The 15424-nt window shown below is 38.2% G+C and overlaps 1 protein-coding gene and 1 pseudogene across 4 annotated transcripts in view; one reads left to right on the top strand and one right to left on the bottom strand.

Annotated features, from left to right (window-relative positions):
* Window positions 1-15424, top strand: part of MSH3 (mutS homolog 3) — a 265070-nt gene that overhangs the window by 127532 nt on the left and 122114 nt on the right. For all 4 annotated transcript variants that reach the window (XM_074384262.1, XM_074384265.1, XM_074384261.1 and 1 more), the window contains one exon: window positions 952-1061. In XM_074384262.1, coding sequence (XP_074240363.1) covers window positions 952-1061 — 110 coding nt within the window. The remainder of the gene's footprint in view (window positions 1-951; window positions 1062-15424) is intronic.
* Window positions 2934-3458, bottom strand: LOC101044653 (S-phase kinase-associated protein 1 pseudogene; annotated as a pseudogene).

Below are 15424 nucleotides of genomic sequence, written 5' to 3'. Positions count from 1 at the left end.
CTCTGGTGTCAGGAACATATAGTGCTGCTGCTGATCTGGACTGTCCTCCCCTGTCTGCTGGGCCTGTCCAGCCCATTCTCAGAGGAACTTTTCTGACCTTGTACCTTTTCTGTGCTCTCTGCGTTGAACTCCCGAGAGCTTATGTCACACCTTTTTTAGTTGATTCCTGGCAGGTGGCATTGTATCCTAATTATGAGTCTTTTTCCATCTTGGCTATAAGCACCCTGAGGGCGGAACCATGTCCTTGCTATGTTCGGCACATAGAAGATACTCTGGAAGTAACTACTTACAGAGGAGAAGGAATAAAGAAAAGACCAAAAAACCCAACTCAAGTGGAAACAGCCATTTTAGGTTTCAAGATTTAAGTATCTCAGCGGGCTTTGTAATACTGTGAAAACTTGGTTAAAATTAACTATCTCAGTTAATTGTGATTTTTTTTTAAGACCCATATTTTAAGTGGCAAAAGCAAACTCTTCTAGGAATTTAGTAAAACAGACTAAAATTCCTTCCTGGGTAAATACCTAGAGTGCAGTGCAGGTTCACATCTCTCTCTAGCACCTTGTTCAATGTTGTCATGAGCGCATTGGTCTATAAAATGGTAACTGTGAAATACCAAAGGAAAATTAAGTCATCTTCAATATATTGTAGTTCTCAAGATAGGAAAGTATGCAATTATATTTTAAAGATGCTTAGATAAGTGTACATTTCAAAAGAATCTTCTGAATAATTTATTCGTAGGTAACCAAAAACTACAAATGATCCCTTTTCTTTGTGAAATGTCAGTACTTCTTTCTGTATGTATTTCTTCATCTGTCAAACATTAAATGAACACCTCTTATGTGCCACACGTTGTGCTAGGAATATATGACATTTAGAATTGGGGCATATGAAATAATAATTTTGGACAAATAATTGTCTAGTTAATAAAACTTATTTTCTGATCTTTCTTAGACTGATATGAAAACCAAAGGAAGTTTGCTTTGGGTTTTAGACCACACTAAGACTTCATTTGGGAGACGGAAGTTAAAGAAGTGGGTGACCCAGCCACTCCTTAAATTAAGGTAAAAGGAATTCTTTTTTTGGTGTTTAATCTGAAAGTATAAAATTGTGAAATTAAAGGCATCTTAAAACTAAGGTTATCATTGTTTAAAAGAACACAGTTTTAAATTGGGGAACATTTTATTTTATACGTGAGCAATAGACTGGCTATCTAGTATTACAAGGATTTTTTTCCTCATTCTCACGAATGAGCCTGCTTGCAGATCGGCGAACATAAGGCATTGTCCAAGGATAGGGAGGAGAGGTGGGCAGGTGCCTTTTGTGGAGGGCTTTGAAGGCTAGACTGAGGAGTTGATAGCCAGAGGGAGTTCATTCAGTGATTCTGAGCATGGGGCTGATATGATCAGAGCTGAGCTTTGTGCACGATGGGACTAAGTGGTAGTAGTGGTTGGGTTAAGTTAGCAAGTTCATGGAGAGGTGCTGAGGACCTGAGCTACATCAGTAACAGCAAGGAGTCCAAAAGAAGGGGTCAGGTGTGAAATGCTTAGAACAGTAGAGTGAGTAAACAAGGAGCTCCCTAAGGGAAGGTACTTGAATCCAGTTCCTAACATACAGTGATTTCCAAGGTTGTTTGCACATTGGAATCACCTGGGATGCCTCACAAAACACTGATGCCTGTGTCCGGCCTCCTAAATTGTGATTTAACTGGTCTCTAGCATGACCAGGGAGTTGAGATTTAAATTTGACACAGATGATTCTGATATGCAGATAAATTTGGAGATTCTGACCTAGAACAGTGCTGGCACTTAGTCAAAGCCCAGTTAATTTTTATTAAATAAAAGCTGTTACCTATTGAGACATTCTATTTACTGGTGTTTAATACTCAAAACCACCCTTTGAGATAGGTCCTTGAACTGGGGAAACAGATTCAGAGAGCTTCACTAACTTGCTTAGAGTTTCATAGCTGATAGAGGTAAATATCAGTTTTAAAACCAGCATTGACTTCAGGGACCCTAGCAAGAACTAGCCATTGTCCTGCATAGTTACACCTCTGGCTAGACCAGAGTGAATATGGTGTGCTGGTAAAAAGAACTGCTATGTGTTGGCTCTGTCAACGGAGTGAGTCACTCCCACTAATCCTCAGTGTTCTCACCTTTGGCATGGTAGAACACCTCATCACAGCATTGCTGCAAGGAATAAAATTCTGAGCTCTTTATCTAATACAGGCGTCCCCAAACTTTTTACACAGGGGACCAGTTCACTGTCCCTCAGACCGTTGGAGGGCCGCCACATACTGTGCTCCTTTCACTGACCACAATGAAAGAGGTGCCCCTTCCTGAAGTGCGGCGGGGGGGCCGGATAAATGGCCTCAGGGGGCTGCAAGTGGCCCGCAGGCCGTAGTTTGGGGACGCCTGATCTAATACCACACAGTATGCTAGGAGCTTTATGAGCATTGTCTCTTTTAAACTGCACAGCAGCCTCACTAAGCAGATGCTGTTATTAGCCCCATGTTACTCTGTGATTAGTAAATAGTCACTATCTTCTATAAAGGATTGTGGATGGTCATAAGCTTGAAAACATTGTTTTGGGTTTTGCTGTATTTTTTTTTTCTTTTGCAAGTTGTTTTATTTACAATGCGAACTTTAAAAGGTCACTAAAGTTAACTGGACAATAATCTAGGCAGTTGTCACTTTACAAAAAAGAGAGAAAGCCCAAAATGCCGTTTTCTACAGAGAACCTGCAGTACAGTTTTATTCAGAGCAAAGAAAAAAGGAACTTTTGATCATACCATGAGAAACTCAGCCATAGGTTTGGAATCTGTACTCTTACCTACACATTTACTGGGTACAATATTCTGTTCATATGATTGATTTGCTGCTGCATTTCTCCGCTCTTTGTCTGATATTAACAATTATAAACAGAGCAGGGCAACTAGTATTTGTAACATTTCTTACAGTGTGACAGCGTCAACTACAGCATTTCACTTTTCTTCACATAGCTGGTTCTCTTGGCATACCTGGGCTTCCTCTTCTTCAGTAAAGTCATTTTGATATGGGAAGTCTTACGAATCTTCTGAGGACTTTTCTCCTTGATCGTATCGGCAACAGTCTTGCATGTAACATCAAGCAAACCTTTGATGTTTAAGTAGTTTGCAGCCAGAATAAGTATAAAAAGTGTTCCTTGGTCGACTTTCAGGAATTCTTGGTCCTAAAGAGGGATCTCCTCTGTTCGTTTTCTTTGTTCGCCTCATCCTCGGGAGGAGAAGGGCCATTTTTGTGGTGGGTGCACCACTGAATGACCTGTTACAAATATTGCTACATTAACATTTGGTAGAGCAGCTGGGTCATTATCTCTGTCATCCATTCTCAAATCTTCCTACATGGTCTTGATAGTCACAGATTGGCGATTTCCAAATCAAATATCTCCCCATCAGAACTCTGCACCTTAATTGATGGCATGGTGTCCGATCTTAAGGAGAACACTGGCCAGAGGCTGATTGAGCAGGGTGCCGTCAGCAAAAAAGAGGAAGGCAGAGGACAAGGACACTCAAGACACTGTTTTGATGATGATAATTACCAAATCTTTTCAGATTTAGTGGGTCACTGCAATTTCTTTTCTTAACCATAAAGACCTTAAGACATGGGAAACTAATGAGGTAAAGAAGAAATCCTGAAAATGGAAATATCTCCCTTAGTTCAGCATTTTAATGAAATAAGCAGACCTTGTAGAGCAAATGCAGGCAAGATGGCTTTCTGTCAGGAATGTAGCATTGTGGCTGCTGGAAAGACATTTGCTTAAATATCTACTGCAGTTCTTGCTGTATTTTTGCTTGCTTGTTTCTGCAGAAACAGACTCACTAGCAGACTTTTCCATGTAAATTGAAATAAAAATTTTTTTTTCCAATGTTAAATTTCCTTTTTTTGTAGGTACCCAGGATTAATTTGCGATAAATCCAGTAGACCATGTTGTCTGCTGTTAGGGGCTGAATCACGTATCTCTGGGGATCCTACCTTCCCAGAAAGGCAGAGAGAAACATGCCAGGCATTCAACACTGATGTTTTTAAGCATGAACTTTCTGCTGACCTAACATTGATGCTAGCCAAAAACAAACACACAAAACTTTTCTTTGCCCTTTTATTTTAGGTCATGGTTTTCAAACTTTTATCATCCTAATCCATTAAATCTCTTTCCAAAGAATTCCAGTTTAATTTTAATGGCACCTGCAACTTATTCCAAACAAATACCTGGAGAGAATCTGCTGATTATTCAGTGGCTTAGCTGTATCATTAGTCATGCACCGCATGACAACATTTTGGTCCTTGAGGGACTGCATATACCGAGGTGTTTTCTATGTTTAGACACACAAATACTGACCATTATATTACAGTAGCCTACAGTATTTAATACAGTAACGTGCTGTCCAGGTGTTAGCATAGGAGCAGTACACTGTACTGTATAGCCTAGCCTAGGTGTGCAGGGGCTATACTGTCTAATTTTATGTAACTATATGCTCTGTAATGGTCATAGAATGACAAAATTGCCTAACGATGCATTTTGCAGAATGTATTCCCATCATTAAGTGAGGCATGATGGTGGTGTTGTTTATACTAATGTAAGTGCCATGCTGATCACATTAGTGGCTCATCCAGACTAATATTCTGTCTCTGACATTAACAGCCAGAGGTTTAGGGTCTGGTTTTCTTCTACAGTGAAGTCATAGAACAAATAATGGATGACAAGGGAATTTAGCAAAATAATGCAGATCTCCCCAAGTTCTGCAAGATCCCGTTGTCAGTCATCCATGAGTTCTCCTAAATCCCTTAAGCTCCTTTGTGTTTTTACCTTGTTCTTGCTCTTAAGGGCAAACACACAGTTCACAAGTCTAGGACCAGGCATTCAAGTTTCAGAGGGCTTTCCACTCCTATCACCTTTTATTCTATAAAATGGCCTCTTTGGTGCAGAATTTTACTAGTGACTTTTAGAAAGTAAAAATGTTTTTTACTTTATACTTATTGACTGATTCAAAGAGTTCACTTAGATTATTGATGCTAGATTTTACTTTATTGGTATCACATTAGTGTTTATAAATAGGTTATTTTTTTCTTATGTATTGTCACCTATCGTTTTTATCAGTTCTGCTAATTTTAGGAAAGAAGATTCTTCAATGTAGGTTTTTTGTTTTTGTTTTTTTTTTTTTGAGAGACGGAGTTTCACTCTTGTTACCCAGGCTGGAGTGCAATGGCGCGATCTCGGCTCACCGCAACCTCCGCCTCCTGGGTTCAGGCAATTCTCCTGCCTCAGCCTCCTGAGTAGCTGGGATTACAGGAACGTGCCACCATGCCCAGCTAATTTTTTGTATTTTTAGTAGAGATGGCGTTTCACTATGTTGACCAGGATGGTCTCGATCTCTTGACCTCATGATCCACCCGCCTCGGCCTCCCATAGTGCTGGGATTACAGGCAGGCTTGAGCCACCCACCGCGTCCCGCCTAATTTTATTTTTTTTTTAAATAAATGAATGCTGCATTGGGATGCCATTAGTCTTAAAGCCTTTTAAAATTAAATAGATTATATTGAATTCATTTTTTTTGAGATTCTATCTTTGGACTTTACTTTCAATTGCTACTGTCTTGTCAATCTTTTATTTATACACACACACACACACACACACACACACACACACACACCCACCCCCATGTGTATGCTGTTGGTTTTGTCAAAAAGTCTGAAAATGCAAATTCTGCTTGTAAATATTGGTAGAGGAGGAAAAAAGAAAACCGTGAGATGACTCTATGTACCAGATTCATCAGTGGGATATATGGGATGAGTCTCTAAAATGGTGATTTAGGCAAAATAATTAGTTTCCAAGGCAGAATTTTTTTTTAATCTTAGAGGTATTCCACTTTCAGTAGCAAACTATGTATTTTAAAAAGAAACAAAAAGAAATTTAGTTTTTTTCATGGGTACCTCTTTTTCTACCTGTACCTTAATTTTCTTTAATTAAAAAAATTTATAAAGTTTTATCTTTAATTGACAAATAACTGTATATATTCATATTAGGGTTCTCTGGAGGGAGAGGACTAGTAGGACAGATGTATATATGAGAGGGATTTTATTAAGGAGTATTGACTTACATGATCACAAGGTGAAGCCATCTACAAGCTCAGGGGCAAGGAAGCCAGTCTGAGTCCCAAACCCTCAAAAGTAGGGAAGCCAGCAGTGCAGCCTTCAGTTTGTCATTGAAGAGTGCAGAGCCCCTGGCAAACCACTGGGGTAAGTCCAAGAATCTGAAAGCTGAAGAATGGAGTCTGATGTTTGAGGGCAGGAGAAAGACAGAGGCCAGAAGACTCATCTAGTCTAGTCCTTCCACGTTCCTCTGTCTGCATTTTATCCTAGCTGTGCTGGCAGCCAACTAGATGGTGCTCACCTAGATTGAGTGTGGGTCTGCCTCTCCCAGTCCACTGATTCAAATGTTAATCTCCTTTGCCAACACCCTCATAGACATACCCAGGAACAATACTTTGCATCCTTCAACCCAGTCAAGTTGACACTTAGTATTTTTTTTTTTTTTTTTTTTTTTTTTTGAGACGGAGTTTCACTCTTGTTACCCAGGCTGGAGTGCAATGGCGCGATCTCGGCTCACCGCAACCTCCGCCTCCTGGGTTCAGGCAATTCTCCTGCCTCAGCCTCCTTAGTAGCTGGGATTACAGGCACACGCCACCATACCCAGCTAATTTTTTGTATTTTTTAGTAGAGACGGGGTTTCACCATGTTGACCAGGATGGTCTCGATCTTTTGACTCGTGATCCACCTGCCTCGGCCTCCCAAAGTGCTGGAATTACAGGCTTGAGCCACCGCGCCCGGCTGACACTTAATATTAACCATCACAATATTTGTGGGATACAGTGTGATATTTCATTATGTATATAGAATATAGAATGATCAAAGGCTAATTAATGTATCTGTCACCTCAAATATTTATCATTTCTTTTGGTGAGAACATTTAAAATCCTTTTAGCTATTTTGACACATATATAATGCATTAACTGTAGATACCATACTATGCAATAGATCACCAGAACTTGTTCTTCTTGTCTAACCAAAACTTTGCCTCAGCTGACCAGCATCTCCCTTTTCCTCATCTGCCCTCTCCCCCAACCTCTGATAACCACCAATCTGCTCTCTACTTTTATGAGTTTGACTTTATCAGATTTTACACATAAGTGAGATCATATGGTATTTCTCTGTCTGTGCCTGGCTTATTTCACTTTGCATTATGACCTCTAGGTTCATCCATACTGTCAAAAATGACAGAATTTCCTGCTTTTTTTTTTTGTGTGTGTGGCTGAATAGTATTCGTGTGTGTGTATGTGTGTGTGTGTGTGTGTGTGTATCACATTTTAAAAATCTATTCATCTATTGATGGACACTGTGGTTGTTTCCATATCTTGACAATTACGAGTAATGTGGCAGTGAACATGGGAGTTCAGATATCTCTTGAACATACTGATTTCAATTCCTTTGGATATATACCCAGAAATGGAATTGCTGGATCATATGGTAATTCTATTTTTAGTTTTTTGAGGAACTTCCATACTGTTTTGCAGAGTGACTGTACTGATTTATAATACCACCAGCAGTGGACAAGTGTTCCCCTTTCTCCACATCTTTACCCATACTTGTTATCTTTCATCTTCTTGACAGTAACTAATCTAAAAGGAGTGAGGTGACATCTCATTGTGGTTTTAATTTGCATTTCTCTGATTAGAGATGTTGAGCATTGTTTTATGTATCTATTAGCCATTTGTGTATCTTTTGAAAAATGTTTATTCAGGTCTTTTGCCCATTTTTAAATAGGGTTATTTGTTTTCTTGTTACTGAGTAATTTGAGTTCCCTGTATATTTGGGATATTAACCCTTTATCCAGTGTTCGATTTGCAAATATTTTCTCCCAGTCTCTGGGTTGACCGTTTACTCTGTCCATGGTTCCCTTGCTGTGCAGGAGATCTTTAGTTTTATGTAATCCCATTTGTCTTTTGCTTTTGTTGTCCATGGTTTGGTTCCTGAACATCCCAAAGCCTTTTCACATAGTCTTTGCACTTGTTAGTCTTTGTACTTCGTGGTCTCTCTGTGTAGAATATTCTTCTGTTTCACCGGGTGCGGTGGCTCAAGCCTGTAATCCCAGCACTTTGGGAGGCCGAGGCGGGTGGATCACGAGGTCGAGAGATCAAGACCATCCTGGTCAACATGGTGAAACCCCGTCTCTACTAAAAATACAAAAAACTAGCTGGGCGTGGTGGCGCGTGCCTGTAATCCCAGCTACTCAGGAGGCTGAGGCAGGAGAATTGCCTGAACCCAGGAGGCGGAGGTTGCGGTGAGCCGAGGTTGCACCATTGCACTCCAGCCTGGGTAACAAGAGCGAAACTCCGTCTCAAAAAAAAAAAAAAAAAAGAATATTCTTCTGTTTCTTTTTCATCTTTACGTGGTTAACTGCTTATACTTGAGGTCTTAGCTTAAAATGTTATATTAATATCTTTGGAGAGGTTTCATTTGGCCTTCTAATCTAAATTATGTTCCTTGTATACTCAATAATAGCATATAGAGTTTATCATGATTTGATGATTATCTGTGTTTACTTAATATGTATGGAGGTCTTACATTATATGTACAAGGGGTCTTCAAAAAGTTCATGGAAAATGCATATTATGAAAAAGCTTTGCATAGATTTCAAAAATTTTTGGCACCAAAATAAACTCATACTAACTTGTTATAGCATGTCTGAATAGGAAGTAGTTTGAGGCATTAAAAGGGACAAGATACCAGTTTGAAAAGAGCTTCTATCAGAATAACGTAAATTCTGCTAAAAATTAAAGCAAGAACAAACATCGTATTTGTGGTGAAGCTTGGATGGAAGAGTGATGAAATTATTAATGCTTTATGAAAAGTTTCATGAGACCTCAGAAATAACACCACACATCTACAGACATCTGATCTTTGACAAACCTGATACAGACAAGCAATGGGGAAAAGATTCTCTATTTAATAAATGTTGCTGGGAATATTGGCTAGCTGGAGGCTAAGAGTCCCAGATCAAGGCATCAGTAGGGTTGGTTCCTTCTGAGGCCTTTCAGGGAGAATCTGTTCCTGTCCTCTCTCCTAGCTGCTAGTGGTTTGCTGGCACTCTTTGGCTTTCCTAAGCTTGTAGATGTATCTCCTTGATCTCTGCCTTCATGGTTACATGGTGTGCTTGTTGTATGCATGTTTCTTCACCTATTGTTTTTTAATAAGGACACGGTCATATTGGATTAGGGGTTTACCCTACTGTAGAATGACCTCATCTCGTTAATTACATCTGCAATGACCCTATTTCCAAATAAGATAACATTTAGAGGTGGTGGGGTAAGGGCATCAGCATATCTTTTTGGAGTTACACAATTTAACCCAAAACAAATAGGCCCATTGTTTCCAAATTTTCTTCCTTTTGGCACAGGTAGACTGAGTGTACCCATCTCTTTACTAGAAACAAGTGTTTTGATTATTATGTAAATGTTCTGCACATTTGTTCAACATTTGATGTGAATTTTGTAAAATTGCCGATCTTGTACAATTTTGTGTTTGTAGTACAGTTCTCTGAAAAGTTATTCTCTTATTTTTGACAAATACCCTGGACTGTATCTGTCCAGGTGAAGATATATGTATGTAAAATGTGAGATTAATTTTATAGATGAAAAAGAAACATTTGTATATATTTAAAAATAGAAGAAAATGACTTGAAAGAAACAAGCAGAGGCCTGAATCTAAGATTCCAAGAAGGAAAAGTAGCCAAGAGGGGAAGGGGAAAGAGCTGAGGTGTAAGAGGTAAGATGTGTTCCTCTGCGAACATGTCTCTCTATAGGGCAAGTAGAGGACTTAAAGCTCTCAGGGATCCAGGGAATAAAAAGAAAATGTCAGACTAGGGAACTGGTCTCTAACTGTCCTTTAGTTTTTAATCTATTTTTTTCAACTATCTTCAGAGATAGTTAGTCTATTTTAGAGATAAGAAAAAGTAAGACTCAGCTTTTCCAAGGTTGTCCAGCCAAGCACATAGGGGTCCTTGCAAAATTTTAGAGTTAATGATACTTCAGCTTGAGTTCTGATACCCTCTTTTGTCACTTTGGAGAAGTTATGAATTTGTATATAGCTCAGTTTCTTCACTTATAAAGTGGGAATTCACTACTTACCTCATTGTGTTGTCGTGAGGACCAAATGAGACAGTATATGTAAAAGGGTTAGTGTGGTTTGTCGTATCAATTTTTGGTCAAGAAGATAGCCGTGGTCTTTAGAATACCAAAAAATTGGAAGCAGCCTAATTATTAATAGGGAAAAAAAATAAATTGTCTGATTATATACTGGAATATTATGCAGCAGTTAAAATGAATGACTTAAGTCTGCATGTATCAACATGGATGAATCTCAAAAAAACAATGTTGTAAAAGAACACTATTTATGTATTGTTTATATATCACTTATTTAAATTTTGTCACATGATATCCTGTTTAGAGGTTCAAATAGAAGTGGTGTTTTTTTCTTCACAAAGACAGTCAGGACAATGATAACTTCTGGGAAATTAGGAAAGGGATAGAGATACAGGTAGGCTGATGTTTTACATCTAAATTTACAATATTTTTAAAAAATTATACAGAAAATATATACACGTGAATTTTTTTATATTGTACTGCTATTGACCTTCACTCTCATCATAATCAGGTGAAAGTGAGACCCATGCACATCTGTCTAGAAAGCCCATGTTGAACTTGAGAGAGTGTTTTCTACCACATCTTGCATTAGAAAGACAGATGACAGTCATCAGATGACCAAACCTTGCAGGGATGACAGGGAGGAGGCTGGGTGCTTATGCTGTCAATTTCCAGGATCTTCCCAGGTCAGTTCTTTTCCTGAAGCTGGTACTTGCCTGTGTTTTCTTTTGCCTGTAGCTACTGTCAGGAATGAAGGAAGACTTTGCAAGGACTGCTGGTGAGTAGGTAGAGTCTTTGTGTGCGCCCTCTCAAAATAATATAACCATGAACAATTGAGGAATGTCTTCTGTGGTACCTTTTATTTAATGCTGTAAACTTGACTAAGTACTGGGAATTGAGGAGGCTCAATCTCACGTTGTGATTGACTAAGTATATGCTAATGTGTTACACAAAAGGCAATGCATTGGTTAGGAAAGCTAGCTGGTAACAGAAACACCCCAAAAAGTCTAATGGCTCTAATGGAGTGAAAGTTAATTTCTTCTTTTTTTTCCTTTGCATAAGCAGTCCATGGCCTTTCCAGATTGGGGGTGAGGTGGCCTTTCCAGATTGGGGGTAAGATGAGGCTCTCATCACATAGGCATTTAGGAACCCCAGAGGCTCTTCAGTCTTAAACATGTAGCTTAGAACGTCATCTTGGGAATTGACATCCCCCAGTGGAAGGAGAAAGAACAGGGAAGATACATGTTTATGATTTTTATGTGAGGTAGGCCTTGCATTGGCACATAGCTTTTCTGCTTGAATCTGATTAAAAGAAGAACGCATTCTGGTGGTCATACTTTACTGCACTGGGGCTAACAAATGTCTGCTTGTTTCTCAAGGAATAAGAAAAAATGTTTGGTGAATGCCTAGCAGTCTGTTGCCAGAGATGGCTTTTGTTGTTTTAATTCAATTGTACGTTCTTCTTAGCATTTAAAAGATTATTTGAACTTTTGAACAGGCAGTATCTTCGCATACTTTCAAAGCTTAAAAATGTGAAAAGTTACACAGTAAAATATTTGCTTATCATTCCTGCCCCACATCTGCCCAGTCCCACTAGGTAAGCATGGTTATTACTTTGTTGTGTATACTTCCAGAAATCTTTAGCTTAAAAAAGCAAATATGAATTATACGTATGTATGTGTATATATATATATATAAAATATATAATGTGTTACACAAAAGGCAATGCATTGGTTAGGAAAGCTAGCTGGTAACAGAAACACCCCAAAAAGTCTAATGGCTCTAATGGAGTGAAAGTTAATTTCACTCCATTATATATATATATTTGAAATCTCTTTCTCCCTTACTGCATAGATGGAGCCATGATATACCCAGTGCTTTGTACTTGGCTGTTTTCCCTTAGCAGTATAAGATAGTTATTTCAAATTTGTATTATTCAGTCTCAGTGACAAAGTGGTGTTCCCAGCCTCAAGGAATTTCTAGTCTAATCTGTTCAAGGTATAATCTACTAGTAAGGAGATGGAGATAAAAGTAGCGGAAGGTTTTGTACCTAAAATCAAATACTTACCTGTTACTCTATAACTCAATACCACAATTAGGGCAAATTAGTAATACCTTTATAAGTTAAATTAAATTTTTAGAAAACTGCTCAAGGAAATTCAGCATGCTAAGTTAATTCTTAACATTTAAATCACATAAATAATTAAGGGACTAGAAGATGGTTCATCTTAGGAAATAGCTCTTTGACTACATTTTTGCTTGACTTTCTAATGCATTAAGTACATTTTAGTGGTCAATGTATTCTACATTAAATGGCTTTTGTTTTGGTAAACCTATGTTTGGAGTATTAATGGTTGTATTTCTAATTTATTATCTTGACCCAAATGATGAAGTAATAGAATGTTACATATTTCCTTCCACTTAACATTTGCTTTGTATTAACAAAACTGAACATTACTTTTAACTGTGGAACTTCTTAAAATGAACTACATTGGGAAGCCGTACGTATTCTTTGTGGTTTCCCATGTTCCATGAGCCGCCAACAGAGTGTTCACCTGTAGTGACTCTGGTTTACTCAGCTCCCGGGGATGCATTACCGCTTGGAGATGGGAAGAGAGAGTAGCAGGTGGTGCACATTTGAGGGCTGTGTGTGGTTGGGACTGACCTCGTGCCTCTTTCCTCTGCTGGGTTGAATGAGAGTTGAAAAGAGGAACTGCTGCTGCTAAGAACAAAATGAACCCAAGTGCTTCTCACCCAAATACCTGCCCCAACTGCCAGTGCATAGGGACTAGCTAACATCCAGGAACTTTTAGCTGGCTTCTGCTTTGTTCTTCCACATCAGGACCCCTTCAGTGAGCTCTAGACCTACATAAATGACCTGCAGCAAATGGCAGCTTTCATTTGGGCTGAGAGGGAGGAATATTGGAGAGAATGAGGATAAGGAGATAAATATCTTTTCTTTTTTGGCCTTTTCTGCTTTATCTTTCTCCATCTTTATGCCCTTATTGAGGATTTTCCAAATCTCTCTCTTCAAAAATGCTATAAGAAGACTTTATTTTCTGTGGTTTTAATGTCATAAAAGATCTCCCTATGTGAAATAACTAAATATGTTGGATCAAGTATAACAAACATCATTTTAGGATATTGCTGAATCTGTATTTAAAACATAAAGTAAAAACTCAAGGAACAGATTGAAAAGGAACTGGAAATGAAAGTGAATTGACTGCTGCAGCTGCCCTCTGGACTCTTACAGATCTTAGTAATCAAAAGGATTGGGGTTTAATTGCTTTGTGGGAGACAGGAGACAGGGTCTTGGCTCCATTTAAGGTAGGGAGATTATAGTAATGTGAGATATTCAATGGACTGTGGTTTCAATAGAGAGGTGACAAAGAAATATGTTCGACCTATTCTTTTTTTTTTTTTTTTTGACACGGAGTTTCGCTCTTGTTGCCCAGACTGGAGTGCAATGGCATGATCTTGGCTCACCACAGCCTCCATCTTCCGGGTTCAAGGGATTCTCCTGCCTCAGGCTCCCAAGTAGCTGTGATTACAGGCATGCGCCACCACAGCTGGCTAATTTTGTATTTTTAATAGCGATGGGGTTTCTCCATGTTGGTCAGGCTGGTGTTGAACCACCGACCGCAGCTGATCCACCTTACTCAGCCTCCCAGAGTGCTGAGATTACAGGCATGAGCCACTACACCCGGCCTTGACCTATTCTTACTTAGTGAAAATGTTTCTAAGAATTCTTAACCACAGGCCCTCCCTCATAGATTTTCAATTTCAATTTATATTATCTGTGTGGTCTGGCAATTTCGAAGCTGTGAAATTTACTTTAAACAGGCTGATTGTACTCACAGAAATCACCAAGTTAAAAAAAAATACAAAGGAGAATAAAACAGATGAGCATAGGAAATAAATACTATCAAAAGGGCTCAGGTTGATTTAAAAAGGAACCCCATACAATTCTTTAAAACTGAATGGACTAAAGAACTCATTCATGTAACCAAAAACCATCTCTGCCATAAAAACTATTGAAATTTAAAAAAATTATTTAAATAAAATAAGAATGGACCTTATACTCCAACAAGAAATAAAGAAAACAAAACAACAAAAACAAAAACAGTAAATGGGTTAAACAAGAATAGAGGAAATAACTGAAATGCAAGATAATACCTGAAGAAATTATCTGGAATGTAGCATAGAGTGACAATGTGATAGAAGATGTAAGAGATTGAACTACAGATCCACAATTAGAAAGTGTAACTTAATCCTCATCAGATTTCCAGAAGAAAAGAAAATTAGAAAGAATGGAAAGAAAGACAATATTCAAAGAGGTGATAAAGGATAATTTCTCATAATTCATGAAAGTTATGAATCCTTAGATTTAGAAAGCACAATGAATTCAAAGTGTGATTGAAACAAACAAGAAATCTACTTTTTGGTGGATCATGGTGAAACTCCACAACAGTAAATCAGAGATAAAGTCTTACAAAGAGACAGCAAAGAAAGATCACCTGTAAAGCGATGAAAATTACATAATTGATTTGCTTTCTGATTTTTCTTTTTTTTTTCTTTCTTTTGGGTTCATTTAATATTTATCATTCAGTTTTTCCAATAGTTTGGTAGTTTGTGTGTCTCTTCCTATTGTCTGTTATTTCTGTTGATCCTTACTCATCTGGTTTCTTTTCGTGCTTGGTTATCATTGTTTATGTACTGCTTATGTTACTTGGAAATTTGTTTCTGGAAATAATGAGAGGGCTAGGATGAAGATGCCTTCTCCCAGAGATTTTTCTTTCCTTCTGTAAGGTTTCTGGTGGCATTACTGGTCTGGGACCATCTTAATTCAAGTATGATGCTTAAGATGTTGCAGTCCATCTAAATAACACTAAACAAGATGTCAAGTTCATCCTTACTCTGAGGCCAGTTCATTGCATGGCTGATTTTTCTGGCATGTCCCTTTAGTACAAAACGAACTTCGACTACTAGATTATTTCTCTGGGTTCTCACTTTCCTTTAGATTTTCACATAGTCTTGAGTTACCATTTTGTTCTTTAATGTTTTTGTAAACATGGTTTTATGTTTCATTTGGCTTTTAAAATTGTCCTGAGTGGAAGGATGGTCTGGAAATTTTTTTTGCCACCATTACCACAAGCAGAATTCATATTAATGCTTTTTTTTTTTTTTCTA

This window comes from Saimiri boliviensis, chromosome 1, assembly GCF_048565385.1.
Source record: "Saimiri boliviensis isolate mSaiBol1 chromosome 1, mSaiBol1.pri, whole genome shotgun sequence".
NCBI classification, from domain to species: Eukaryota; Metazoa; Chordata; class Mammalia; order Primates; family Cebidae; genus Saimiri; species Saimiri boliviensis.
Note: the sequence above shows the minus strand (reverse complement) of the source record. Positions and strands in the feature narration are given on the sequence as shown.